Raw genomic sequence first — 27,607 nt, forward strand, 5'->3', positions numbered from 1 at the left:
TCCCCCGCTTTCATCGACTGATACTCCTCAAGTTTTCGAGCAAAAGATACAAAAGTTTACATGGATTTTCATGTCCACTTGGTTTCGACGAATCCAAAATGAGTTCCAATGTCATTTCTTTAGTCAGTTTGTTTAGGTGAAACATTGTTTGAATGATACCTTTCAAGGGCCTAGCTAGAAAGAAAGAAAATTGCTGAAGAAAGTATAGTTTTATCTTTTGTGTTTATGGTGCTATGGAGCTGCTACCCTACACAAAAAGAGCGTTTAAATTACTTAAATTTATGTGCTTTTATAAATTCGTATTCATATGATTGTGTTCAACACGAATGCTCAATGCATCAATCCAATGCCTTTCTGGCATACAACAAAATACTAGCTTGAAATAGAATAGATATGGAAATGGGGCATGCTCAACAAATATTTTGGTTGATTAGTAGCTTATTGAACCGTTGTATAGCTAATTACCGGGTTACAAGCACTTGATAAGCTATTATACGACAAAAATGTTTGTTGGGTGAGATTCCATACACTTCGATACACTTTCCAAATATAAATACCAAATACCAAATATCAGAGGCTAAATACTCAAGCTAAATATGAAGTAAAATTGCTTGCAGAACGAAATTTAGCGCAATAGATAGTTTCGTGGTACAAGCGTCTCTTGACTTCAGGACCAGTTCTGGAGATAGCAGAAGCTAAACTTTAATTATTCCATTCAATAGACAGCCTATAGGTGTCATAAAATATAGGTGCATTTTTTTATTGACTACTATCAATATAGGCAATTAAAATATTTTTCATGCGGGTAATCAAATTGCATTCTTTTATCCTTCGTTCAATCACATATCTTCCGACGCAACAATATATATCGACGATAGATAAACAGAGATCGATTTGCTGCGTTCAAAGTTTTTTAATTAAAACCAGATACATATTCTAAATGAATTCATAAAAAATCTAGATCCGAACTTTACAGATAAACCAACTGTTTTTCCCACCCCATCGACATCTCTATATCAAACTGCAGTAAACGTCAGCGACAGCATGTCCGGGGCTCAAAATTTGACAGCGGGCCCAAATCAGATTGCTGGCAGTTGAGTGAAACGCAGTGCTGTCATGCTATCTCATTTTCGCACACACGAGATGTTGGCGGCGAAAACATGGTTGTCTGCCGATGGGGTGGTTTTTCCTCCACCTATTGATGAAATGTAGATGAAAACGTAGTCCACGGACCAACCATGAACCATCCCACATAATCTCTCGCTATCGCAATCTAACTGTTGCTGTAGTTGATCGATCCGTGACAAATGAAATGTTGTTTTTCTAGCGTACTTATTGTATGTGGCAAGAATAATAAAAACTAGTCAGTCATACGAACTATCTAGGATAGACATAAAATAGCTTCATGTGATTTATTCAGCACTCGAGTGCCAGTTATTTTTCTATTGGGCGAATCGAAATTGTTTGCAAACAGTAGCAATGCTTATTATCCGATTTATACCAAAGAAACTGTGGCTTCCGTATCAGCATCTGATCTGATGTTTTTTTTGAAATAATTGAAAAAATATAGCGATTTTTTAAAGAGTGTACTATGATTCATTTCGTTTTAGGTTAATGATACCTTAAGGGGACATAACCAAGAAGTTTGCAGAAGATTTTTATAACTTTTCAGTTTTTTTAAACTTGCAGTGTCTTCCCGACTCATATATGCGGTTTTATTACATCCAATAGGTTGCTAAATAAATGTTCTCAATTCTAATCTGAATATACATAATTCAATAATAAGAATCATTAAGTTAAGTTTAGATGTCCAGCAGTCTACTAGCTCAGCATAATGGTTAAGATTAAGGCACCTCAGCCGCAGAAGGTTAAATATATTTTTGGCGCTTATACGATAATATTGCGGTATTAGGTCATTTAATTGGGAAATCGTATACGTTGGTCATTTTTCACGAGTACGAATACTCGAGGATTATTGTACGCTATTTCTATAATATTCAACAACACAGCAGAGAGCGTTTCCACTGTCCAAGCTAGATTGATTCGTCTAGTAAGATTTGTATGCACGGGTTATTTAAAATAACCATGCATCTTTACGGATCGATAGTTGTCCCTCCTGAAGTAAAACCTAACGGTAGTTCCGGGAGCGGATCAGGAAATGGGGAGCAGGAGTGTTTTTAGTAGGTAGGCGCATGTTGGCACCTTGCAAATCATATTCGGCACCGTGAAGGTGTTGTCTATGAAGATTTTCTCCCTGCATAAACAATATAAAAAAAACCTTGTCCCCACCGCCAAGCGCAAAAATGTTTACGAGATATGTTTTTGCCTTTCTACTATATAAATATATAGTATGAAGGTATAGAAATCACTTGGAAAACCGGAAATGGAAAGAAGGTCCTGCGGGCCGAATGTCATATACCATTCGACTCAGTTTCGAAAACTGAGCATTTTCTGTGTGTGTGTATGTATGTGTGTGTGTGTGTGTGTGTGTGTGTGTGTGTGTGTGTGTATGTGTGTGTGTGTATGTGACGCTTTTAATCTCACTCACTTTTCTCGGAGATGGCTGGACCGATTTTAATGTTCTTAGTGTCAAATGAAAGGTCTAGGTGTCCCATTGGTCGCTATTGAATTTCATACTGATCGGACTTTTAGTTCAAAAGTTATGTATAAAAATATGAAAAATATGGGACTTCATTATCTCATAGGTCCCTTAACCGATTTGAACAAAATTGATTGCATATGAAAGAGGAGCCTTGCAAACCCTTAACTTCCAAATTTCATGACGATTGGGCTTGTAGTTTGAAAGTTACATAAAGAAATGTGAAAAAATAGTATTTAAAACATATTTTTGTAACATATAAGCATTAATTCAATGAAAAACATCACACATTTTATTATTATTTGAAAATTACTACTAAGATCTATCAAACGAAACCGAGTTATTTAAAATCGGACAGTTCATTCAAAAGTTGTTTAAACTTTAACACTTAAACACCGTATATTAAACCGTTAAAACGTGTGAATTCAAAACAAATGTTGATTGTATTCAATGTGTGTGATGTATGTGTGTATGTATGTATGTATGTATGTATGTATGTATGTATGTATGTATGTATGTATGTATGTATGTATGTATGTATGTATGTATGTATGTATGTATGTATGTATGTATGTATGTATGTATGTATGTATGTATGTATGTATGTATGTATGTATGTATGTATGTATGTATGTATGCATGCATGTATGTATGTATGTATGTATGTATGTATGTATGTATGTATGTATGTATGTATGTATGTATGTATGTATGTATGTATGTATGTATGTATGTATGTATGTATGTATATATGTATGTATACATGTATGTATGTATGTATGTATGTATGTGTGTGTGTATGTGATCCCAAGCAACAATGTGAGTTTGATTGTACTCTTCTGGTGGTTTTCATGACCAATTTTGGTCTTGAATGTCATCATAAGAGTGTAATAAAACTCAAATTGTTACTTGGGATGACAATTTGCAATTTTTTAAATTTGCATTGAAATTCAAGAAACGATGTTTCTCACTTTTCTGAATCAATTGTCTGAAATTTTTGAAGCCTCTTAGTGGAATACGAAATTTGAAATTAAAGAAAAGAAAAAACTTTTACCGACTAAATCCCACTATTTAATATTTATTCGCAACAGATACGAATACGCTTTGAAATAAGACGCTGTTGAAGCCTGCACGTCGTAGGCGAACTACGTATCTGTTGCAAATAAATATTAAATAATGGGATTCAATCGAAAAGCTTTTTCTTTTCTTTGATTTCAGATTTCAATTGTCATTTTGTTCACTTGCTGTTACTCACAATTGTACACGAAAATCAAACAGCGAAGAAAAGCAGTTAATTTAAGCATGAAGGTATAGTGGTGTATAGGATTAAAAATGAGTTGATTTTTCCAAATAAATTTATACAAATTTCAAACAAATTTTGCGCATCAATAGATGCTCTTTTCAATCAATAGATACTAGAGCTTAGAAATGTTATATGAAAAATAGGAAGTAAACGTTGCACGGTAGTAATTTTGTAAGATTTGTTTTCGTTAATGACATTTTAAAGGACAGATGTCTTATGTTATGTATCATGTTTCAACAAATAAATCAAAAATGACAAGCACTGAAAATCATATCGATCATATTTCCCATTCTCAAGCATGTTTAAGGCGCAGCTTTTGCAACCCTCTTGTTTTCCTAACCCTCCAACATTGTAAAAACGATGCGATCAAGCTAATGACTATCTTTTCATGAAAGTACATTCAAAAAAAGCATAAGTTTTGATTTTCATGCAAAAATAATTATCTGAAGAAGCGCCAGCTAAGAAAAAGTTCAATTTCTCTTTTTCATATCTAATGCTCTATTCAGTTATTTTTTCTAATTCAGATATACTGCAAAATTGAAGCCAAGCAAACTAATAGTAAAATTTTGAGATTAATCATTTTGTTGTTGATATTCTTTGTCTTCAAAGGCGAAGTATAATAATAATTTTTCTGAACTCTTGTTTTTCAAAGATGCTAACTTTTGAACACATGGTATTAATTAATTATCAAAAAATCTGTTCTGAACACATATTTCATATTGTCAATTCAAAACAAGTTTCCTATGTGGCTCTGAAGCACGAAAGTTTAGGCCGACCGATTATAAAACTAAATAAGGTGTTACAAGTATTTACGCACACAAGGAAAGAAAATTTAATTATTCTACGCAATACGTTGTGAATTTTACTGGCAAATAAGGATTTTGAGGAATACGGAACGGATATTTAAAAATATAGTCAAGTTAATTATACATAGATGTTCCTGAGAAATTAAATGATGATTATTGTGACAGTAGAAAGGCCAGGTCACGCCGCTAGGTGGATTAATTCGGGTTTTTCTTTTTCAATTTCGCTAATAAACCGAATGAGCACCGCGCTTTACATAAATAATTTATATTGTTTTTGAATCAAATTGAAATATATTCAATAAAAGTTGTTTATAGTTTAAAATGTATTTTTTTGTAGAACGCAGAAAGTGTGTTTATTTGAAGTTATAACTATGACGTATACTGTGTTTCATCAAAATAATTCGATTAGATTTGAAGTTACATTCTCATTGTAGACAAAATTAAATCTAAATGTTGAAATGACCTGCCGAGAAAAGCATCCAGCAGTGAGTAAACAAAATTTTACAAAATTCTACAAGTTGCCTACAAGATGCATCTCTTTCCTTCCCCGTATACATATATTAAAAGCTCAGCAGGCAGCAGAATCCGCAAATATATTTAATCTTCACACAGATATCGATGTTTTCCAGTGGCTTTGTAGCGCATGGTTCCAATAAGCTTTCCTGCTGTGAATTTTTCACTGCTTTTTTCGAAAGATCCGGTAAAGCGTATGGATTTGTATCCTTCCTGTTTGCACTAGCCAGGCTTCCGTTCCGTACGAAGAAAAAAAAACATACACATGGGAACAAAACTAAAATAAATATTCTTTCTTTTTGCACACCGCACCGAGAAGTTCTCGTTCGCTTTTGCAAGAAGCATTCCACTATACTCCATATACAGTGCCATTGTTACGATCCATTCTATGGCGACAAATGCCGAAGAAAAGAGATACCGACATGAAACAGCTTATTTTTCTGGTAATGGGAAAATTGTTTTGCTTGCGTTTTCAACATAAAAGATATGGAGGGCTGTGCTAAAAAAGGGTAGTTGTTTATTGAATACTCAGCTAAGTGATACAATTCCATTAGAACCGATTTCAAAGTGTAGAAGAATTTGCTGTAAAAATAATCTTAATCTAGATATGGAGGTAAAAAACTATATGGAAGCCATACTAATAAAACAGTTGCATTAAATTGCATATATATACTACTACTAAATTAACCTGCATTAAGTAACTTGGACGACATTTTCTATTTCTTGCTTGAATGTTTTTGTACTCTAAATGAAAGATTTTGATTACTGATTCAGTGTCTGTTTTTTTGTGCTTTATAGCCTTCTACACAGTGACCCCGTCGGCAGCTGTACATAATTTGAACACTCAAATTGAAGTGCCCAAATTATATACAGCTGCTACAGGTCCAAAATAGGTTGGTTACTTACACATGGATTCTAAAGTTTGATCAAACTCAAACTCAAAATGCTTCTTGCTTCGACGTCATTTTAAGCAAAACAAAGCAAGCATAAAACAAAAAATATTGACAAAAAGAAGAGAGAGAGAGAGAGCTAACACATACATACTCTTATTTTTCTCTGATCTCGTTTATTGTTAAGTATAGGAACCGCGAAAAAAATCCAAAATTTTAGTTGTCACCCGTTACGTATAGCCAGGGCCGGCACTTCCCTTAAGCAAAACAAGCAGTTGCCATTGGCGTAGCTTGGAAATTTCCCTGGAGGGGGCTTAGGAAGTGCCTTCCAAAAAAAATTTGATTATGATCTTGTTACGCCGGCTGTCACCGATAGCACAGGGTTTTGTAGGTGTGAGGTGATCAACCAAATTCCGATAGCAGAAAGAATATTTGTTTCTATATTCGTATTTATATTTGTATCCTAATTGTAACTGCTTCAACTGAAAATGTTTACATAACGTATAATTTTAGTATAATTAATCAACGGATCTTTCCAACTTACAATTTATTGGTGTCCCTTTTCGAGTTGATTTGAGGTTAGGGTCTTATCTCACCGATTGCTTACCGTATTCGTGAAAGCTAATTGTATGTATAGATCTTAGAGTTTTTAATTAAATTTTAATTGCATGTATACTCACTCTAGCTTAGTAATGTAGATAGTAGTTTTAAGTTTAGATCTAAGTATTATTTTAGCCAACTTTTATAATTTTAAGTGGAGAACTTATACATAGCGTATGAAAACGTGTTGTAAAGAATTTGCTAAGTCAAAATGGATGACGGTGTTACTTATCGATGAAAGCGATGTTATCTCCGATGACATGCGTTAATAGGTACCAAACTACGGTACGCTCAGTAACGTTACTGCGAGGGATCCCGTCGTAACAGTCTCCCACGCGTAAACCCGGGTGTTGGCCTACTCATTTAGATTGCCATCATCGGATTTACCAGCTTCTACGACGTCCAGCAATGCCGAGTTAGCTACCGCTCGTTCGAGAACTTTAGCCGATGTTTGAACTTGTGCTTTACAGAGCCTACCATCACGTCCTCGCCATAAGTCCACAACTCGTCCTCGAATCCATTTGTTCCTCAATGTACTACCAGCCAAGAGAACCAATGTAAACCATTTATAAAACGACGTATTATTACAGGAATAAATGCTTTAACCCAGCGGTGCCATAATTCTCTACATAGATGTTGAGCTAGGTTCCAGCTACGTCGCAATGTTGTACGTAGCTCGACAGAATTAGTTGGAGGGGGTGTCAGCAAATTCGCACCTTTTAACAGATGTGAACTGAATGATATTCCGCCTACTTTGGCGGCAGGGTCCCAAATTAGCCTGATTTTCTTCACTCGTTCTTCCAGTTCTGAACCCTTTTGCACCTTTCATTCGACGCACTGCTATGACGTAGCGTGTTGTTTCTTGCAATATTTTTCTTGCTTGATTGTTGCTGTCCGATTCCAAATTTTCAATCGGAATGGACACCCCTGCGTTCTCGATTGCAAAATAATTACGTAGCTGTTCATTCGGCTCGTGATCGCTGTCCGAAATCGGTTCAAGATGGAAATTCACGGCAGACCGTTTGGTCGAATGATCTGCTGGGTAACCGTAGATGCTCCAACCCAATCTGCACTTCGCTGCAATAGGATCATTGTACCCTCCTTCTCGCAGTTTCAATGGCACAGTCAGATTGTCTAATCCGATTAATAAATTCGGTTCAATTAATTCGTAGTCTTCAACTGGTAGTCCCCAAAAGGAGGAAATTGCTGTGCAAGCTCGTGGTACCGCATTGCTTGACGAGGGAGCACTAAGCAACTTACGGTACGGGCGTGAAATAGCTTTCGTCGAAGGGCGTAATCCTTTCCGGCTATTTCTAATTGCACTCGCTTTGACTTTGGTTCTTCGCGTACTACATTTCCCGTCCATTGCAAAGTCAGAGGTTCCTGTGTACCGTCGAGATTCAATTGCGCGGCCACCGTCTCTTCTATAAGAGTAACAGACGACCCTTCGTTAATGAATGCGAAAACTTGCTTATCGTACTTCCCAAACAATATGACCGGCAGTATACGAAATATGGGAGACTGAGATATATTTTGACCAATGTGGCTAGCGGAGATTTTTACAAGAGAGAGAGAGGATGGAGGAGAGTATGGTGTCTATCACTGCACCCTTGTATTCTGCAGCCCGTCCACGATTTACCTGGCCATTCTCCGTGATTGTTAAGGCAGGTTCTACAAAGACCTTTTTGTAGAACTAATTTCCACCTTTCTTCTATAGCTGGAGATTTAAACTGAATGCAATCCGCTTTGTGGTGCCCTGGCAGTGCACACATTGCGCACTGCTTAACGACAGGTAACGACGGTTTTTTGTACCCGACTGTTCGCCTGTACAAGTAGCGGGAGAGTCAGCCAAATGCGTTTGTACGAATGCTTTTTTCTTCGTTGTTGTCTTGTCTCATATACTTGCCTTTCCAAAGCATGGCAAGTGAAACGAGACTTCACTGGCTGCATTAACTAAACGGGGCATAAATTCGCCAAACACAGCCAGAGTAACAGTAACATACCTTCTTTTGTAGTTAGCCCACTGAAGCCTTAATGTTCCCGGTACTTTTTTCACCAGTTCTTGCATCAAGACTGGGTTCGCAAGATGGCCATCCTGCCGCGCAGCTTTAAGATGATCCACTAAATTCTGGATGGCCAATCCGAACTCCATAAGCGTTTTAAGCCGATTCGGATCTGGCTCGGGGAGGTTGTGAATAGTACTCATGCATGAGACACCGAAATAATAATTCGGGCCTCCCGTATAAAATCTGCAGCGTTTTCATAACATGGGGTACGCCGGTTGGAAGCAATAGTTTACTACGCACTGCTTCTAATGCGTGACCCTTTAGTGCTCGTTGTAAGCGAACAAGATTTTCAGCGTTCGTGTATCCACACGCGGCGGTGGATTGTTCGAAATTACTCAAAAATATTGGCCAATCCTCTGGACGGCCGGCAAATGTTGGCAAATCTCTACCCATTACTTGTCGTGCCGCGATCTGCTGTGAACCAATTCTCATCGATAGAGCGGTATTCAACTCGAAATCAAACATTCGACCGTATCCCAAGTAATCAGACGTTCAAAAAGCATCAGAGTACCAAACGGAATGATGACAGTGGTAGGAAACGCGGTTCATTTCAGATTTCAGCTTTTTTGGACGATTTGGCGTGGAACTGCTCAACTTGGGAAAAATATCGATATCAGCAATATCGATATTTAAGTTCGCGATGATATTGATATTGAGAAAAATTGAACTCTTCAGAACAGCGTAAGGCGTAATCACGGCAATCACTCGCAAAAAATCATCTTGATGCCTTCTGCGTACTTTTATGGTAACCGAAACTGTGCCGAAGGCATCAAAACGTGAAATCGTACTTTTATCGCATAACATTTAACTTAGCATGCAATATCTTATCATTTATCACATATAACTAAGATGCGATTGGTGTTGGTTATGCCAGCGTTGCTGATTTTGAACTTTTCTGCTGTTGAAGGAGAAAAAAATATTTTTGTTTTCTTTCATACTATGAATTTTCCGCATCGAAATAGTTATAATTTATATTCAAAAGTATAAGATACATTTTTTTAATATACTGTTTAATATCAGAATAATCTATAAACGTTCCAGATGCTTTCAATAGTCCTTTTTATATTTACTTACGTGTTTTTCTTCGAAATTGGTTTATGCAGACGTAACTACTACAGGGCAAAATGGGCACTCAACTATCCACTCTCTATAATCGACTTTCAAATCGACCAAATTACAAACTATTTCCATCATTTCCAGTTGGCTTCTATGGACGACAATTTCGCATGCCAGGCTCATACAATAGAGCGCTTAATTAAATTCAATTTCAGTTTTACACAGAAAACTTTACCCTTCGGTAACATTGAACGATGTCAAACTTTCAAAGCCGGGAGCAACCGTCGTCCTTCCTTGTGCTGATCGACTGACCTGACCAGATCCAAAGTGATTGAATTCGTTCAAATGTTACTTTTACTACACCCACACTTTCGAAGCGGAAGAACGTGGAGCTACGACAAAAAACTTTTTCCAGAAATATTCTAACTGCTGCCAATTCGCTTGTCAATAGCAAACGCAGTGAAAATCCAGTGTAATATACTTCATCGGGAATAAAACCGTTGCGAACAATTACCAACGAATGCAACCAATAACCAACCTAGTCCTCGAAATGTTAATGGCATTCACACCTGCCTATCTGCTGGTCCTGTCTTTGCTGGTTTCTGCTGTATTGCGTTGGAACTACCATCGCCGTGAAAGTTGTCTAATTTATTATATTGATTGAAAATAATTCATCAATTCCGCTCCTTGGCAATTGGGAAAAGTTTTCGGAAAATCGAACGACACTTGTTTCTAACTGTATTACATTTACGTGAATAGTAGCATCCGCTGAGGTGTCAATTTTATCCGCAATTTAATTTAGCTGGCTAAAGTGCAACGCTTGAACCTTTTTATATTCGTGTGACTAATTTTCAAACCATTTTGTAATTTTCAAACAGTCAGATATAAGTAAGTTCGCTAATTAGTTTCCTTTATCATCTAAGATAGTAGAGATGGCCCTAAGAAACCCAGCTTCGAACTCTGTTTCCGAGAACCGATCAACAGACGCACGGGCAGCCTCCCGAATTCTACAATTCTGCTCTCGACTGTTATAGAGTATAGTAGCAATACAGCGAGCGTAATCGTAAGCGTCGATGGCTAGAAAACCATTTTGACTACCTTCTGAAGTTTCAACTATGTCCATCAGCGGCCCGCCAGATCTAATAAAAAAAACAAAATCAACAATATTGATAAAACAACATATCCTCCAGATACCTGTTAGCTACCATAATTAACCCAGCTGCCATACAGTCCACCACACTGATACCGAAGTGTTCATTCCACATTGCATGCAACCCAATGGTAGCAACTTGGTAGCACTGAATAAGCTCCTGATAGGATACATTTACCCTAAACTCAACTGAATTCTCCAATGATAGATGTTTAGCAAAGTCCTGCATGTTCTTCACACGTTCTCGATCTTCATCATCCCGGCAAGACCCAACGATCATCAATCGCAACCTATTCCACAACGCTTCGTCCTTATTCAACATTGTTCTCAATTCATACATCGCTTGAAGCTGCAATGGATGATCTTTTTCAGGACGAAATTGCCCTACTGACAAAATGATGATTTTATCATGCGCGCTGGCAAGTGATTGCAAGTTTTTCAGATGAGTCACCTCGCAAGGAGGATAAACCCGATGTGTTTTATATGGTACCTCCCACAGCGCAATTATGTGGTTTTCAGTCCAACTGGAATTTACCATAATCGTGTCCGCGCAGCGACCAACATTTCCGTAGATTTTAGAAAATATACGATAATAAACTATCTTTATCCAAGTGGCAAACGGATTTTTTGTTACATAGCTTCGATTGTTGTAACTATTGACATGATTTTGAACTCTTCGCAACATATCGGTGCTTATTGTCGGGTAATGCGTATAGCAACCAATTTTGCATCCTCCCAGGTATGAAAATATTGGATAAGTGAATGCATACCCCATAGTATCAATATAAATATCAGGCTGTAGGCTGAGTAATGCCTCCATGGCTAGAAGCATTGAGCCAAAACTTTGACCAAGTAGCGTAAAGTATGGGTAACGTTTCGCTTCGATCCATCTTCTGTTTTTCAAATAGACAAACTGTATTCTATCCCTATCAAGGCTCAAGTTGAATGTTCGTTCCGCCTTGTCTAAAATTTCTTTTCCAGTTGCTTCTAAATCTCCGGTATACACAAACAGCTTTATACCCTCGTACCTGAAAAGAGGTGGAATATCATCAAAATTATTGAGTAAGAAAACGCATCAGCATACTTGTTTTGCAATGCTCGAATGGCACACCAAAGAACACGTTCACCGCCTCCTCCGGCGTTACAGTATGGATGAAAGAGGGCCACATACTTATCATTATCGTTGTTAGCGCGACGTTTGATTTTCTGTTTTTTTATCAGTTGTCTCAGAAGTAAAAAGATTGTCAACAAGCTGATTAAACTGAATGAACCGATAAAAAGCAGCACATATACCCTAAAAATTTTGGGTTTCCTACAATTTTCTTTGGACCTAAATTAGAACACACTACTTACAGGTTACAGACGCACAACATAACTTTGCCGTGATTTCAATAAAAATGACTAATTAAAAGAGACGCAATCAGTATACGGATACGGCAAGTTATTGATTTTCTATACAGTATTATTCCTATTACAGTAAAAAAGCGACTTTATCCGCAATGCTGCTGGCCTTTGAGATCCAGATTGTTTGTTTACGTGCGGTTTATGTTCTTCTGACTGACTGACAGCTGTTCAGTTTTGACGTGGAGAAAAATATGCTTACCGGCAAAGTAAATTGATATATACCAGGTATGTGACCATCGAGGATTGCATTAGTGTGTGTAGAAAGAAGAAGAAATAGTTCTGAAATATGGTGGAACTTGCATGAAAATTAAAACTAAATTATTTGTAATTAATGAATGCAGCTATATTATTGCAGTGAAATATTTGAACATTTACAATGAAATGTAAGGAATATATTTTAAAGTCATTTGCACTTGTAGCCTTCTTTATTATGCGTAAAAAATTTGAGAACATGGGTGACTAACTATTTCGATGTGCAATTGAAAAATGAATTAATGTTAATGTAATACTTCACGATCAATGCGGTATACGGTTGCTTGAATTAAAACACGTTCCATCCAACATTTTGCTTGCATGATGCTCTTGAATATCTGCCTTTGATGTTTTCTTTTAAAAAATAGTTTTATTCGAATAGATGCTTGTGCTACTGCTTGAAAATCCTTAAGTTGAAGTCACTGTTCCAAGATGATACCTTTTTATCATAAATTTACCCGTCTCAACACTACGTAGAAAACCATAAAAAGTAATCTTAGATTGCTACAAAACGGTCTTAGAAGATAATTAACACTTTAAAAGCTTACCAGAAATCAGACGAAAAATATCGCGGGCGGATAAGAATGTTGCTCATGCTGCTTATTAAACAATCATGTCCGAGCATTTTGAAAAAAATCTTTTTTGTTTTACTACTTGTAGGAAAGCGATATAACGACATTTCTTTGAGACATCTTGATACCGCTTTGACGAAAAAATTTCCGCTTGCAATTTGGAATGTTGCACTTCATTGTATTCATGAAAATACATACTAGAAATAATGTTCTAAGCATAAACATAAAAGCTGTAAGAAAAAAAAAGACAAATCTTGCGTATCCAACGATTTTTTTAAAAAATTAACTAATTTTCCATACAAAATGCTCGAAATCTCAGAACTAGTGTAGATGTGTTAGTGCAAAGTGTATATGACAGCTCGCATTGTCATATACCTGGTATATATCAATTTACTTTGGCTTACCGGTCGACGATTACACCGATTACACCGCGAGCTGCTCGAATTTATTGTAGACACAAACCGACTGTCTGGCGCATTCAGTTTGTCATAAACGCCAATCACAAATTACGTAAGATACTTGTTAAAGCAGGGGTACAGACTTACAGCGAATTCATAAATTAACCTGATGGGTTCGTGCTAACTCGAACCCGAAATTTATGAACGATACGGGCAGTTTGACAGATCGACCCGTAAACCGCAATGCTAGACAGTTTTAACCTGCGCTTCAAACTTAATGCTGTCAGTTTAACCGAAATGCAATCTCGGTTAATTTATGAACGCTTTGACAGCACTTCTATTAAAACTGAGTTCTAATCGATTTGATCTACACTCTTAAATAATTCTACCTGTAAATTGGTCGGATTTAGTTAAAGTTAGGTTGAAACTACTCAAAATGCCCTTAAAGTGTACAAACTCAGATTTTGAGTAGTTTTTCAACCAAAAAATTGGTAGTAGGAACTTAAAATTACGTTATTTGTCATAGAGAATAATTCAATTATCGGTAGCAAGTAGCCAAAATTGGTTGAAATTTTTACCCAAAGTTTGAGTTTGTACACTTTAAGGGCATTTTGAGTAGTTTCAACCTAGCTTTAACTAAATCCGACCTATTTACAGGTAGAATCATTTAAGAGTGTAGGTTAATTTATGAATTCGCTATTACAGACGGTAGATACACTCAAAATATTCTGCACATACCTAATAGTAAATTTCCATATGAAATTCCATTTTTTCCTACACCTGCATTTGGTGACCTACCTGTCCGCTCGATTGGAATGACACTGACAGACAATTGTCATTCCAATTTTGAGAATGTCGTCACTCTATATGTAGTCACTATAGTGCGTCTGTACTTCATCTACCGTCTGTAGTACAGATGGCAGGTAATCTACAGACGCGCAAAGAGAAAAATTACTAATTCTGCAACACTTTTTTTTTGTTTATTTTATTTAAACAGTTTTGGCAACCATTCAGAATTGGATAAGTCTTCCTATAATCAGCAGCAAGTTGCGTGAATCGCGAGGTATATGTTCCGTGGAACTTCGCGAATTACGACGCATCTTTTGCTAATTGAACAAGGCAATTGAATTTTTAAAGCAGCGTAAAGTTTTAGCTCCGCCAGATTTGTCTTCAACAGTCTATGTCAAGGTCTATGTATTCAGCTTTTTACGAGCCATAATGGCGGACGGCCTAACCCGTATTTGTAATATTTGAACAGTATTCTTGACATTTCAGTAATACATCGCACGTTTTCTTTTCACACATTCCTTTAGTTTTGCTGTGTTCGTGCGAATGTATTACTGAAATGTCAAAAATACTGTTAAAATGATATGAACACGGATTATGCTTTCCGCCATTATGACACGTAAAAAGCTGGATATGTTATCATACCCAACCATAACATTTGATTGATTCAAATCCGCCTTAAAAAATTATTCAAATTCACTTCAGATGATTTTTTATGTATTTTGACCACCCCATCGACATCTCTTATTAGCGTTTTTGTTTTTCAACCTGGGTTTATTCCAACCGACCACTGAATTAACAAACATTTTCGCGAGCATAAATAAACGTTTTCGGGTTGTCAGTGTATTGCTTATTGCGAGGTTCAAACTGTGAAAAAACTCAGTGCGAACCAGTCGTCTAAAAAGTGCAACCCAGAGCGAAACTGAGTTCAACCTGAGTGAAAAAACAAACGTTTTGACAGCCGTTCGATTGGCACTAGAGCGACCCTAGATTGGACCTAAGCAAAAACAAAAAATGTATATAACGAGCTGCAGTCACAGAGAACAGACATCCAAGCGAAAGGTCCCCACTTGGATAAAACTTATGTCAAATCAGTTGGGAAACTATAGTGATGATGTCGCTAAAGACGCATAAAATTCTACACTAAACTCACAACAGCTAGCTTCTGGCGCTAGCATAACGCTTACAGTCAGCTCGGTGTCACCAATACGCTCTCACATATGATATGACAGTACCCCCATACTGATGGGCCCCTCGATGCTGGGCCCCAAACAACAATGGCCGCTCCATAGAATTTCTATGAAGTGATTTCCCGCCCAGTGCTTTTGACGTGCGTAGATTTTAGTCATAGAAAAATGGCGATGTGCCAGGGGGTCGCTTACATTTCATATATACTAGCGCCAGAGGAACCAAAGGTTGTCAGTGTGCAAATCAAAAGAATCATTTAGTTGGGAAACTATAGTAGTGGTGACGCTAGCATACTAGGTGATTTTAATTTGAAATTTTATCCAAGAATTCCCGAAAAATTTGTTCCTGAATGGATGTCTGTTCTCTGTGCTGCAGTGAACGTCAGCGACAGCATGTCCTGGGCTCAAAATTTGATAGCGGGCCCCAATCAGACTGCTGGCAGTTGAGTGAAACGCAATGCTGACATGCTATCTCATTTTCGCACACATGAGATGTTGGCAGCGAAAACATGGTTGCCTGCCGATGGGGTGATTTTGACAGCTTAAAATAAAAATATCATCATTTTTACGGCAGCGACGACTACTTGTCGAATGATGCGAATAATTGCACCGCAAAAATTAACAAAAACACCGGCGTCCCATTATACTTTTTTTATTGAATACCTTCCTGAAAAGTGTCACCCTGCTCCCTGCTTGGAAAGAGATCAAAACAAAAGATATTCAAATTCCCATTGCCGAAAGTTTACCCATATAAAAATAATAGTATATCTAACAAATGTATTGAAACGTAAAATACAATTTGCATTGTTTAAGCTCGGAATAATAAGTTATCGCAGTTAATTTCTCCTGAGAATGGATTGCATTCGTACGCTTGTAAACTACGCAGCTAGCTGCTTCACTTGTCAGGAGGATTCTTCCGCACAGGTAGGGCGGGCGTTCAAATATCAAATATTTAATTTAGATTAATTAACTAATTTGGTTAAAAATCTGATGGTCTATGTAGGGCAGTGAACCAAATGAACGAACGCACTTGCTAGATAATCCTGTGAATAACAGTCCAGCGGTACGAAGATCGAATAGTGAAGATCTTAGTCAAGAATTCGCAAGCTCGGTGCCAAAGAAAGATGACGTCTCAGCGTTGAACAAAATTATTCAAGACACCGCAGCGTAAGTATTTAAGCTTTTGATTAAAGAGTTGTAAAATTCATGCTCATGTTTGAATTGCTTGGGTACTTTTTTTTATTGTGGATAGAAACGTAATTGATGTGGCTGCTATGGACATTCATAACATTGAACCTCAAGAGTACAACGATCGAGTAAAAGTGTACTCACAAAGGCTGGCTCAACAGTGGAATACCGTATCACATCCAAACAGTGCTGTTTACGTAGGTGAGTAGTAAGCTATTACATAGCCCCTAAATAGTAGTTTAGAGCCTAGTAGTTAGGGGTATTAGGAACATAATGAGCACCCAAACTCGTTGTCTGATTTAAGCACCCAAAATGACTGAAATTTTAGTGTCGTCATTGCAAAACATACATGCACTATCGATAGTTAAAGGCATACTGTAGACAAATTGAAAAATAATTGATATGATGACGAAAATTGCAATTTAAACTTATGCTTCAAAAACTAAAAATCGGTCAGTGTGTGGGGCACAATGAGCAACCCCTGGGGCATAATGAGCAGTTGAGGACCCTTATAAATACATGCTTGAAGGGTGTATATAAGTATCAACAACCACACACACTCACACACATTCATATACACATACACATACACACCCATACATACACAAACATTAAACGTGTCAAAACGTCGGAAAAACTCTGATTGTCCTGATTGTCCTAATACCGTAGCATCGAACCTTCATATACAAATATGGACCGCCAGTTCTTGTTCTGAAGCGGGAGTTATAACAGTTTTGAAGGAATCAATTTGGTCCACCTCCTGCTCCGAGATTGCCCTATCGTATGGCACCAAATACCGAGCTAACGTCTGCCGTATAGTGCCGTGGTACTTGGCGACTTGTTTTATGGATATTCCGTCTCGCCTATAGTGGTCAAGACCGCTTGCAAGGCCTTTTTTGGCCAATTATGTCTTCCGGATTCTCTTGACATATTCATACCATCACTGTAAACAAGCATTGACGCGATAAACAAAGAAATTGAAAGGTTAGTTAATGCGACATAGTGCTCGTTTCACCCCACCTACGGCTGCCCATTTCGCTCCCAGTCAAGTAGTTAACATATAAATGGGTAAAAGTGGCACTACCAAAGTAGTGCACCAAAATTATAATTTTTTCAGCGTCTGACAACCAAGTTGAGTTTTTTAATATAACTCCGTGTTTTAAAAGTAGTAATCACTCATTTTTTTGATAAATAGATACTGTAGTACCTACAGCAGTGTTTCGCATGCCACATGATGTTACAAAATGCGTACTTTCGTAGAAAAGAGGGGTGCCCATTTCGCCCCGTGTGTTCATTATGTATGTATGTATGTATGGGGTTAGCCACCATCACCAGGGTTTCCCATTGTATGCAAGTAGAATTACTGCAGAATCGAATTTAGCTACCTAGCAACTTTCATGTCAATGCTGTTCGTGAAGGACTAAAAAGGGGTTGGGTGGATCTATAAGCAATGTCGCAATGGGATTATAAAACACCCGTTCCAACATAGACTTCCGGTTTCTAGATATATAACTTCGCCGTGCAAACTTATCTTGCGTGATGATTTGTGTGCTAGAAGGGCGCGTCAAAATCCTCTCCGACCTTATATGACTTGGGCTGGTTAACACCTCCCTCATCCAGTCTTCGATTCATTCGATACCCTGATGCTCCTTTCCCTTTACTTTAAAAATAGAACAATCTCACCAGCAGTCCTTCGAATGGAATAGAGTTGCATCATTTGAGTTTACATGAGTGCTTCCATTATTAATTTAATTTTTCTTCTGGTATCCATGTGCATTATTTAAACTTTCTTCGTCCCGAGTTTTCACTGTACAGTAGGAGGTGCTTGCTCCATGAGCTAAAACGAAACAAATAATTAAAATAACTTATGTTTAGCTTACCTACTAACAAGGTTGTGTGGCTCAGCCGTCATCCAAATCCGCAGTTTTGAGATCAGTCAGCCAGGAACCACCCATCTTCGCACCTCCTAGCTTGGCTACTCAATAGAAGGCCGGGTAAGGCCACGTGGAGGCTCTAGGTAGGGGCTTGGGATGACTGAAGCTATGTTGCACGCTTCCTCATTTGCCTTCCCCATTTCATACCCATTTCGCCCCGTGTGCTCATTATGCCCCTAATCCCCCTATATATTTTCAGTAAAATTCTATAAATCTTAAAAATAGTTTTACATGAGGGAATAAACAAATGTGCTATTTTTAAATCAAGTTGCGATGTAGATTTGACCTCACCGATAGCAAGGATTTCTAAAATTAAGATTCGGTTACCGCAACATCATGCTGTTTCACATTCCGTTTTTCCGACGATTATGATAGAAATCCGATCGGAGAATGAAATTTTCGCTGCTTGCAACTGAGCACTAAATCAAGTCACCCATCAATAACAAAGAGTTGGGCGGCCAGTTCATTCAAGTTTCGGCTTATTTAGGGTTGCCAGCTGTTCAAATTAAAAACTAACCCCGTTAGTTTGCATGAGGAATCGTTCAAACGAACGGGGGTCCACTGTACATATATATAAAAATGGTTGTGTGCCTGTCTGTCTGTCTGCCTGTCCGTATGTTCCTTATAGAATCGAAAACTACTGAACCGATCGGCGTGAAAACTTGCATTTAGGGGTTCTTGGGGCCGGGGGAGGTTCCTACGATGGTTAGAGACCTCTCCCCCACTAAGGGGGTTCAAATACAAATGAAACACAAATTTCTGCATAACTCGAGAAGTAATCAAGCAACTGGAACCAAGTTTGGCATGAGGGGGTTTTTGGATGCAAGAATTTTTTCTATGGTGAATAAGGACCCCTCCCCCTTTAGGAGGGAGGCTGCCATACAAATGAAATACATACTTACTTGATCAGCTCTAGGCCGTAGTTTCCTTTGCTCTACGATGAAGTCGTCTCCATTCCACTCGGTCCATGGTCACAATTCGCCAGTTACGTGGTCTGCGTAGGGTCCGCAGGTCGCCTTCCACTTGATCGATCCATCTTACTCGATGCGCACCGCGCCGTCTCGTTCCAGTCGGATCATTATTGAGAACTTTTTTAACCGGGCTGTCGTCCGACATCCTCACGACGTGCCCAGCCTATCGCAGGCGACCGATTTTTGCGGGGTGAGCGATGGGTGGTTGCCTAAGCAGCTGATGCAATGCATGGTTCTTTCGCTTCCTCCACGTTCCGTCTTTCATCTGCACTCCGCCGTAGATAGTGCGCAACACGTTTCGTTCTAAAACACTAAGGGCGCGTTGGTCCTCCACGAGCATAGTTCATGCCTTATGGCCGTAAAGGACCACCGGTCTAATCAGCGTCTTGTAGATTGTTAACTTCATGTGGTGGTTAATTTTGTTCGATCGCAGCGTCCTACGGAGTTCAAAGTAGGCACGAATTCCGTCTTTGTATTTCTCTGCTGGTGTCGTTGGCTGCGGTAACCAGTGAGCCCAGATACACGAACTCTCTTCTACCACCTCGATTTCATCACCGTCTAAATGAATCCGGGGAGGGAGGTCAGCATTCACTTCTCTAGAACCTCTTCCTTTGATGTATTTTGTTTTCGAAACATTAATGGCAAGTCCAATCCGTTTGGCTTCAGCTTTCAGTCCGATGTACGTTTCAGCCATCCTCTCAAAGGTACGTGTAATGATGTCAACGTCGTCAGCGAAACCAAGAAGCTGGACGGACTTCGTGAATATCGTGCCACTCGTGTCTATCCCCGCTTTTCTTATCACGCCCTCCAAAGCGATGTTGAACAGCAGACATGAAAGCCCATCACCTTGCCGTAACCTTCTTCGAGATTCAAAGGGACTCGAGACTGCCCCTGATTCTCGAACAACACACATTATTCGTTCCATCGTCGCCTTGACCAATCGCGTTAGTTTATCCGGAAATCCGTAGTAGTGCATAATCTGCCATAGCTTATCTCGATCGATCGTGTCATACACTGATTTGAAGTCGATGAATAAATGATGCGTGGCACGTTGTATTAGCGACATTTCTGCAACACTTGCCGAAGCGCGAAAATCTGATCCGTGGTGGCACGGGCAACCATGAATCTCACTTGATATTACCCCACGAACTTCTTTGCAAATGGTGATAATCGACGACATAAAAGTTAGGAGAGTACCTTGTATGCGGCGTTCAACAGTGTGATTGCGCGGTAATTACAACAATCCAACTTGTCGCCCTTTTTGTAGATCGGACACACGATGCCTTCCGTCCACACCTCCGATAGTAGCTCCTCATCCCAAATCTTGACAATGATTCAGTGCAGCGCTCTAGCCAGTGAAGATTACCGTCTGAGTCCCGGCACATAGCCTTTGCGCGAACGCTTGAAATACATATTTCCTCATAAAGAAGAAAGAAGAAGAAGCTCGAGAAGAAACCAAGCAAATGGAAGCAAAATTGGCATGTGGGGGTTTTAGGAGGCAGGAGTTTTTTATGTGGCGAATTAGGACCCCTCATTCTTTTGAGTGGAGGGGGGGGGGGCGCTTATATAAATGAAATACAAATATCGTCACAACTCGAGAACTAATCAAGCAAATGGAACCAGATTTGGCATGTGAAGGTTTTAGGAGGCAGGATTTTTTTTCTATAGTGAATTATGACCCCTCATCCCTTTAACCCTCTCTGTCCCAGGGGTGTTTTGGTGGTTTACAGTTTTTGATCATGTAAAAAAGCTATTAATTAACAATTCGTCAAACGCAACTATATACCTTGTGAAACAATTTTTTAACTACGCTACAAAATCAAAATATCCATATTTGAATGCCTCAAAAATTTTATCGATCGATTTTAGCATCGGAAGTCATGGAGCACCTGTGCTACCATGGGACAGAGAGGATTAAGAGGGGGGCTTCCATATAACTGAAACACAAACGGAACCAAATTTGGCATATGCTCCCATACAACTGAAATACAAATTTCCTCATATCTCAAGAAGTAATCAAGCAAATGGAACCAAATTCGGCAAGAATTGTTTCTATGGTAAATTAGGTCCCCCATATACATGAAACAAATTTCTGCATAACTCGAGAACTAATCAAGCATACGGAACCAAGTTTAGCATGTGAAGGTTTCTGGAGAAAGTAATTTTATATGGTTAATTGAGACCTGTGGTAGGGTGGAGGACTCATACTAAACTGTGTGGATTGCTAGGTATATTTTTTCATTTTCTGCTTACTGCTCATTTTCTGCTGTGCTGCCGTACCATAGAGTACTATGATGGTTTTTTTTCAAATGCAGACTCATATGCATTCAACGGATCACGTTATTAGATTTGATTTTTTCCTCATGCGCGCAGTTTCAAAAATTTATTGGTAACCCTCACTAAGAACATTTTCTGGTGGTAACAATGTGAACAAATGTGTACACTAACGCAACGAAAAAAAATGTTTGTTATTGCACCGGACCTGAGCCGAAACAAAACGCGCCGGAATTGGTAACGAACCAGTGAAGTCCCGAACAACTTCAACAGCAATTCTAATTATATCAGAAAAACGATGGCTGTAAACTGTTTTCAATTTCAGTTCTGATATCAGTCACTAATGGAGGTAAAGATTGTTAATCTTGAAAAACGCAGATCAGCTCTGAACACTGTTTTATACTTCAGGACAGCCGTTGCGCTGTCTTACTTTCTAGATTCCGACAACTGTTTCTGTGAGTTGGAAAAATTAATAAAGAATCGGATATCTTATTATTATCTTATCTTATTAATACCATCACAGCCACAATAAAGGATTCCTGGAAATAATTTTAATTATTTCTAATCATAGAAACATTTCAAATTATTTTTTTGTCAGTATTGATATTTGCGAAACATCTTGCGAGATATCTTGCAAATGTTAAATCGGCCAGGCCAACTGTGAAGTATTGACGCAGAGACAATTCATTGAAATGAATCTTGTGTGAATATAGATATACTAGCTGACCCGACAAACTTCGTATTGCCACAAATTAACCTGTGTTGTACATAAATCATGAATCTCGGATGATCTTTGTCACTTCTCGAGTTTTGCAAGCCCCCCAGTGGGCGGCGCTTCCGACGGCGGGTCACCGGCAACACTCGCGACCGGCTCGTCCTGAATGATCTAGTGTTACTATAGATAGTTTTTGTGGTCTTGTTATTGATTAATGTTTTATGGAAGAGTCTCGAATTTCTCGAGTTGGATTAGTTTTTGAGTTTCGCAAAAATTTCTGTTTTATTTGTATGAGAGTCCATATCCCCCTACCACAGGGGTGAGAGGTCTCTAACTATCATAAAATAAATTCAAGACTCAAAAATCTACATGCTAAATTTGGTTCCATTTGCTTGATTAGTACTCAAATTATAAGGAAATTTGTATTTCATTTGTATGGGAGCCCACCCTCTTAAAAGGGAAAGGGGTCGTAATACACCACAGAAAAAAAATTCTGCCATCTAAAACTCTCACATGCCAAATTTGGTTCCATTTGCTTGATTAGTTCTAAAGTTATGAGCAAATTTGTATTTCGTTTGAATGGGAGCCCCCCCCCTCCTAAAAAGGTAAGAAGTCCTAATTCATCATGGGAAAAATGGTTGTCTCCAAAAACACCCACATGCCAAATATGGTTCCATTTGCTTGATTAGTTCTCGAATTATGAGGAAATTTGTATTTCATTTGTGTAGAAGCCCCCCCTCTTGAAGTGTGGAAGGATCCTAATTCACCGTAGAAAATATTTTTGCCTCCAAAAACCTCCACATGCCGAATTTGGTTCCATTTGCTGGATTAGTTCTCGAGTTATGAGGAAATTTGTATTTCGTTTGTATAGGACCCCCCCTCCTAAAGTGGGGAGGGGTCCCAATTCATCATTGAAAAAAAAATTGTCTCCAAAAACACACACATGCCAAATTTGGTTCAATTCGCTTGATTAGTTCTCGAGTTATGAGGAAATTTGTATTTCATTTGTACAGGAGCCCCTCCTCTTAAAGTGGGGAGGGGTCCTAATTCACCATAGAAAATTTTCTTGCTCTAGAAAACCTTCACATGCCAAATTTGGTTGCATTTGCTTGATTAGTTCTCGAGTTATGAGGAAATTTGTATTTCATTTGTATAGGAGCCCCCCTCCTAAAGTGGGGAGAGGTTCTTATTCATCATAGAAAACATTCTTGCCTCCAAAAACACCTACATGCCAAATTTGGTTCCATTTGCTGGATTAGCTCTCGAGTTATAAGGAAATTTGTATTTCGTTTGTATAGGAGCCCCCCCCCCCCCCCTCTTAAAGTGGGGAGGGGTCCCAATTCATCATAGAAAAAAATTTTGTCTTCAAAAACACACACATGCCAAATTTGGTTCCATTTGCTTGATTAGTTCTCGAGTTATGAGGAAATTGGTATTTCATTTGTACAGGAGCCCCCCCTCTTAAAGTGAGGAGGGGTCCTAATTCAACATAGAAAATTTTCTTGCCCTCGAAAACCTTCACATGCCAAATTTGGTTCCATTTGCTTGATTAGTTCTCGAGTTATGAGGAAATTTGTATGGAAACCCCCCCTCTTAAAGGGGAGAGGAGTTATAATTCCCCTTATAAAGAGGGGAGGGGTCTCAAATTACCCTAGAATAAATTCTTGTCACCGAAAACACCCACATGCCAAATTTGGTTCTATTTGCTTGATTAGTTCTCGAGTTATGCAGAAATTTGTGTTTCATTTGTATGGGAGCCCCCCCTCTTAGTGGGGGGAGGGGTCTCTAACCATCACTAAAACCTTTCCTGGCCCCAAAAACCTCTACATGCAAATTTTCACGCCGATTGGTTCAGTAGTTTTTGATTCTATAAGGAACACGGGACAGACAGACAGACAGACAGAAATCCTTCTTTATAGGTATAGATTTCTGAATCTACAGGGGAAGAAGAAACGGGGACGTCTCGTACCAACCGCTTCTGATTAATAATTAACTTTTGATTTTCGTTGGAAGTATTTGGCTAGTAAAGGTTAATTAATACTCCGGACCCTCGGGGATGGAACAAGTACAGCTGCTCAAGTTCTTGCTTCACTTCCGGCATTGCGTTGACTGCCTTGGTTATAAGAATAAGAAGTGCTGTTTCGATCTGAAGGAAAGTTTTACATAATAAATACAGTAAATTTTGTATAATAGTTAATTCGATTCATACCTTCCATAAACCGCTGCACCTTTTCTTACAAATTAGTTGTCAGGAAAACTTATGGAAATTAACGGGCTGCTGAGATTGATACGCGAATGAATTGGTGAGATATACAAGGGACGAAATACACTCACTTCAAATGAATCTGGTCCTTCAGATTTAATGCGTTTTGTTCCATGCGCAGTGTCTGTATAGTTTGTGGTTGTTCTCTACTGTACAGTGCGGAAAATTGAAAATTTGTATATTAAATTACCTATGCTTTCATCACAGACAAACAGACGAGACACTCGCGATAATTCCATCGTCCAATCAAAAACCACTCATTTTTCAAAAAAGCATGCTTCGCACATGGCCACACCGCGGCACGCAAGTGTTGCTTTGAGTTTTCAGTATAAAACCATTCAAATGTACAAAACCCTACAGCATAAAACCCTGCAAATGCAAGCTACTCCGCAACATGCATAACAGAGGGTGCTAGTGTGCAAGCAAAATGTGCAGGACGATGGTTTTTAAAGGATTTTCTTCTAAGTGTCATGTCAGTTCGTCAGTGTTTCATAGTTACGTAACTGCTAATATGAATCATCTAAGGTTGAAGTTCTCAAAAACTTGCAAAAACTCGAGATTGTGCCAAAGGTCATCCGAGATTCACGATTTATGTACGACACAGTTTAATTTGTGGCAATACGCAGTTTGTCGGGTCAGCTAGTCATCATATAAATAAACCATGTTAAATCAAAAATCACCGAAAGAGCTATTTACAATCCAAATGTCATTGAAAAAACCGCGTCAACTCAAAAATTATCATAAAAATAATCCATGTTAATTCAAAAATCGTCACAAAAACCGCGTCAATTCAAAAATTGTGAAAATAAACCATGAGGTAGAATAAGTCTTGAGTGTATAAGAATATCAATAATATAGATATCAACAATCTTAAAATTGATTCAATGGAATTTTTAAGGGGCATAGTACTTTTTACACCATATTTTTGCCTCATTTCTCGACAACGCGCAACACCAATCGATTCGGGGTTTTAATAATATAGTTTTATAAACTTTTAAACAAAAAAAATAATCTAGAGAATTGCGTGAACCGTTTTTGAGATATATATGGTACCGACTTTCAAAACCTGGTTTCGAGAAACACGGCTTTGAAGTTTTTCTTCGCTGTGTAATCGTTCCAGACATGCGCGTAGAAATAGCTGTAACTTAGTCAATTTTTGGAATTCATCCAAACGGCTTCAAATACGTATGCTCAAAATGATAATCTATCGAGTAATCAATAACAAAAATTTCGGTTTTTGAACATTGAAAAGCTACTATGTCCCCTTAATACAACGAGACAGATCGGGGACATCTTGGAGTTAATCATGTAAGGCCAGACAGGGCCAATCAAGGATTTTAAATAATATTTGACAATACGAGTATTAACATTCTCGCAATTGGTCCGGCGTCTAATTTTTTGACATTTCGAATTGTTCTGATTCTGATTGATTGGATGTTCTAAATACTGTACAGAATGTTTGTATCAAATTTCAAATCAAAATCAAATTGTATCGATTTCAGCAAAATTACAATATCAGGCCATAAACTTTTCATTAAATTTGTATAAGGCTTAGCTAAAAACACTATACAAATTGACTGAAGTTTTTGGGGCGTCTTAGTAGAATACGAAACTTTATTTATTTTCCAGACTATACAAATTGGTCAATGCTTTGTTGTTATTTACTTGGACCACCTATCGAATCCACCTATTTACCGGGTTGATCCTACTTTGCACAGTTTATTATAGAAAGTTCAATCGCTCATTAATTATCTTAGCAGAGGTCAATCTTACTTTATATCTCTCTTAGAGATATGATTGTGGAAATACACTTTTATATCGCATAAGTTAAAAGAATCAGCAGGTAGAAGTGATTTACAACTATTCTTCGTTACACCGAAATTCCTTTAGCTTAAATATAAAAAAACGTGGTCCTCACGTTTGTAAAAGCTACGATAATATTGGAGCATATTGTTTTGTTTTTCTTAAAGGACTACTGAAAGACATTCCTAATCCAGAATCGATGCTAGCGTCCGTACCGATTTTGCCGGAAGATGTAAATATGGTAAGTAAAATGTCATACATTATACAGCATTAAAATCATCATTAGAACATCCTGCTTTTTTATCTCTAGATTCGCGACATGGTGCAGAAGGCAAATATTGCTGTGACGGAAATCAAAGTAAAACATACCGAAAACCTGGTAGTGCCTTTCAGAATCCCATAATTTCACAGCTAACAATGTGCCTCAGGGGGACAGCTGTAAGAACGTGGCGATACGGTGAAGATCAAAATCGATGTTCTCTGATAGATTTATTCCTGTTACAGCATGTCGCATTCATTTCTCTTCCCATAAATTTGTCGTGTTGCATATTAGTGCTGTCGTTCACTCTTTTAAAGTCTATTTTTATTGAAAATATCAAAGTGTAATATTCTTGTTTGTTTTTCATTAACATCAATGATTTAAGTAATATACGATTTTTCCACATTCTCCGTTTTTCCCTTAAATTCCACAAGTTCATCGGTTTGTTCATCCAATCTTACACCTTGCGTTATTTCTTAGTTATGTGATATATCATAAACGTAGATCAGCCAAGGGACATGTATCGAAAGAAATAGAAGTCATCTAACTATAAAGATTCTATTATATCTATTTAGGTTTTTAATTACCGAAAGAAGTAATGGAATCGCTAAATTCTAA

The 27,607-nt window shown here is 38.1% G+C and overlaps 2 protein-coding genes across 2 annotated transcripts; one reads left to right on the forward strand and one right to left on the reverse strand.

Annotated features, from left to right (window-relative positions):
* Positions 1-9,786: 9,786 nt before the first annotated feature.
* Positions 9,787-12,534, reverse strand: LOC128734354 (GDP-Man:Man(3)GlcNAc(2)-PP-Dol alpha-1,2-mannosyltransferase). Its single transcript, XM_053828515.1, has 4 exons — positions 12,337-12,534; positions 12,068-12,277; positions 11,028-12,011; positions 9,787-10,972 (listed from the first exon to the last, which is right to left on the reverse strand). The coding sequence occupies exons 1-4, from the start codon at positions 12,354-12,356 to the stop codon at positions 10,735-10,737; spliced, it is 1,452 nt and encodes a 483-aa protein (XP_053684490.1). The 5' UTR covers positions 12,357-12,534; the 3' UTR covers positions 9,787-10,734.
* A 3,750-nt stretch (positions 12,535-16,284) lies between these two features.
* Positions 16,285-27,388, forward strand: LOC128737471 (ragulator complex protein LAMTOR1). The gene is made up of 5 exons (XM_053832111.1): positions 16,285-16,506; positions 16,586-16,749; positions 16,835-16,971; positions 26,898-26,971; positions 27,041-27,388. Exons 1-5 carry the CDS (start codon positions 16,435-16,437, stop codon positions 27,131-27,133), a joined length of 540 nt encoding a protein of 179 aa, XP_053688086.1. The 5' UTR covers positions 16,285-16,434; the 3' UTR covers positions 27,134-27,388.
* Positions 27,389-27,607: the final 219 nt, after the last annotated feature.

This window comes from Sabethes cyaneus, chromosome 2, assembly GCF_943734655.1.
Source record: "Sabethes cyaneus chromosome 2, idSabCyanKW18_F2, whole genome shotgun sequence".
NCBI lineage: Eukaryota > Metazoa > Arthropoda > Insecta > Diptera > Culicidae > Sabethes > Sabethes cyaneus.

Coding starts and splice junctions, on each gene's coding strand:
- LOC128734354 (XM_053828515.1), bottom strand. CDS start 12,356: ATGTTGTGCGTCTGTAACCT. Junction 12,012..12,067: donor ATTCGAGCATTGCAAAACAA/GTATGCTGATGC, acceptor ACCTCTTTTCAG/GTACGAGGGTATAAAGCTGT. Junction 10,973..11,027: donor TTAATTATGGTAGCTAACAG/GTATCTGGAGGA, acceptor TTTTTTTATTAG/ATCTGGCGGGCCGCTGATGG.
- LOC128737471 (XM_053832111.1), top strand. CDS start 16,435: ATGGATTGCATTCGTACGCTTGTAAACTACGCAGCTAGCTGCTTCACT. Junction 16,507..16,585: donor AGGAGGATTCTTCCGCACAG/GTAGGGCGGGCG, acceptor TGGTCTATGTAG/GGCAGTGAACCAAATGAACG. Junction 16,750..16,834: donor ATTATTCAAGACACCGCAGC/GTAAGTATTTAA, acceptor TATTGTGGATAG/AAACGTAATTGATGTGGCTG.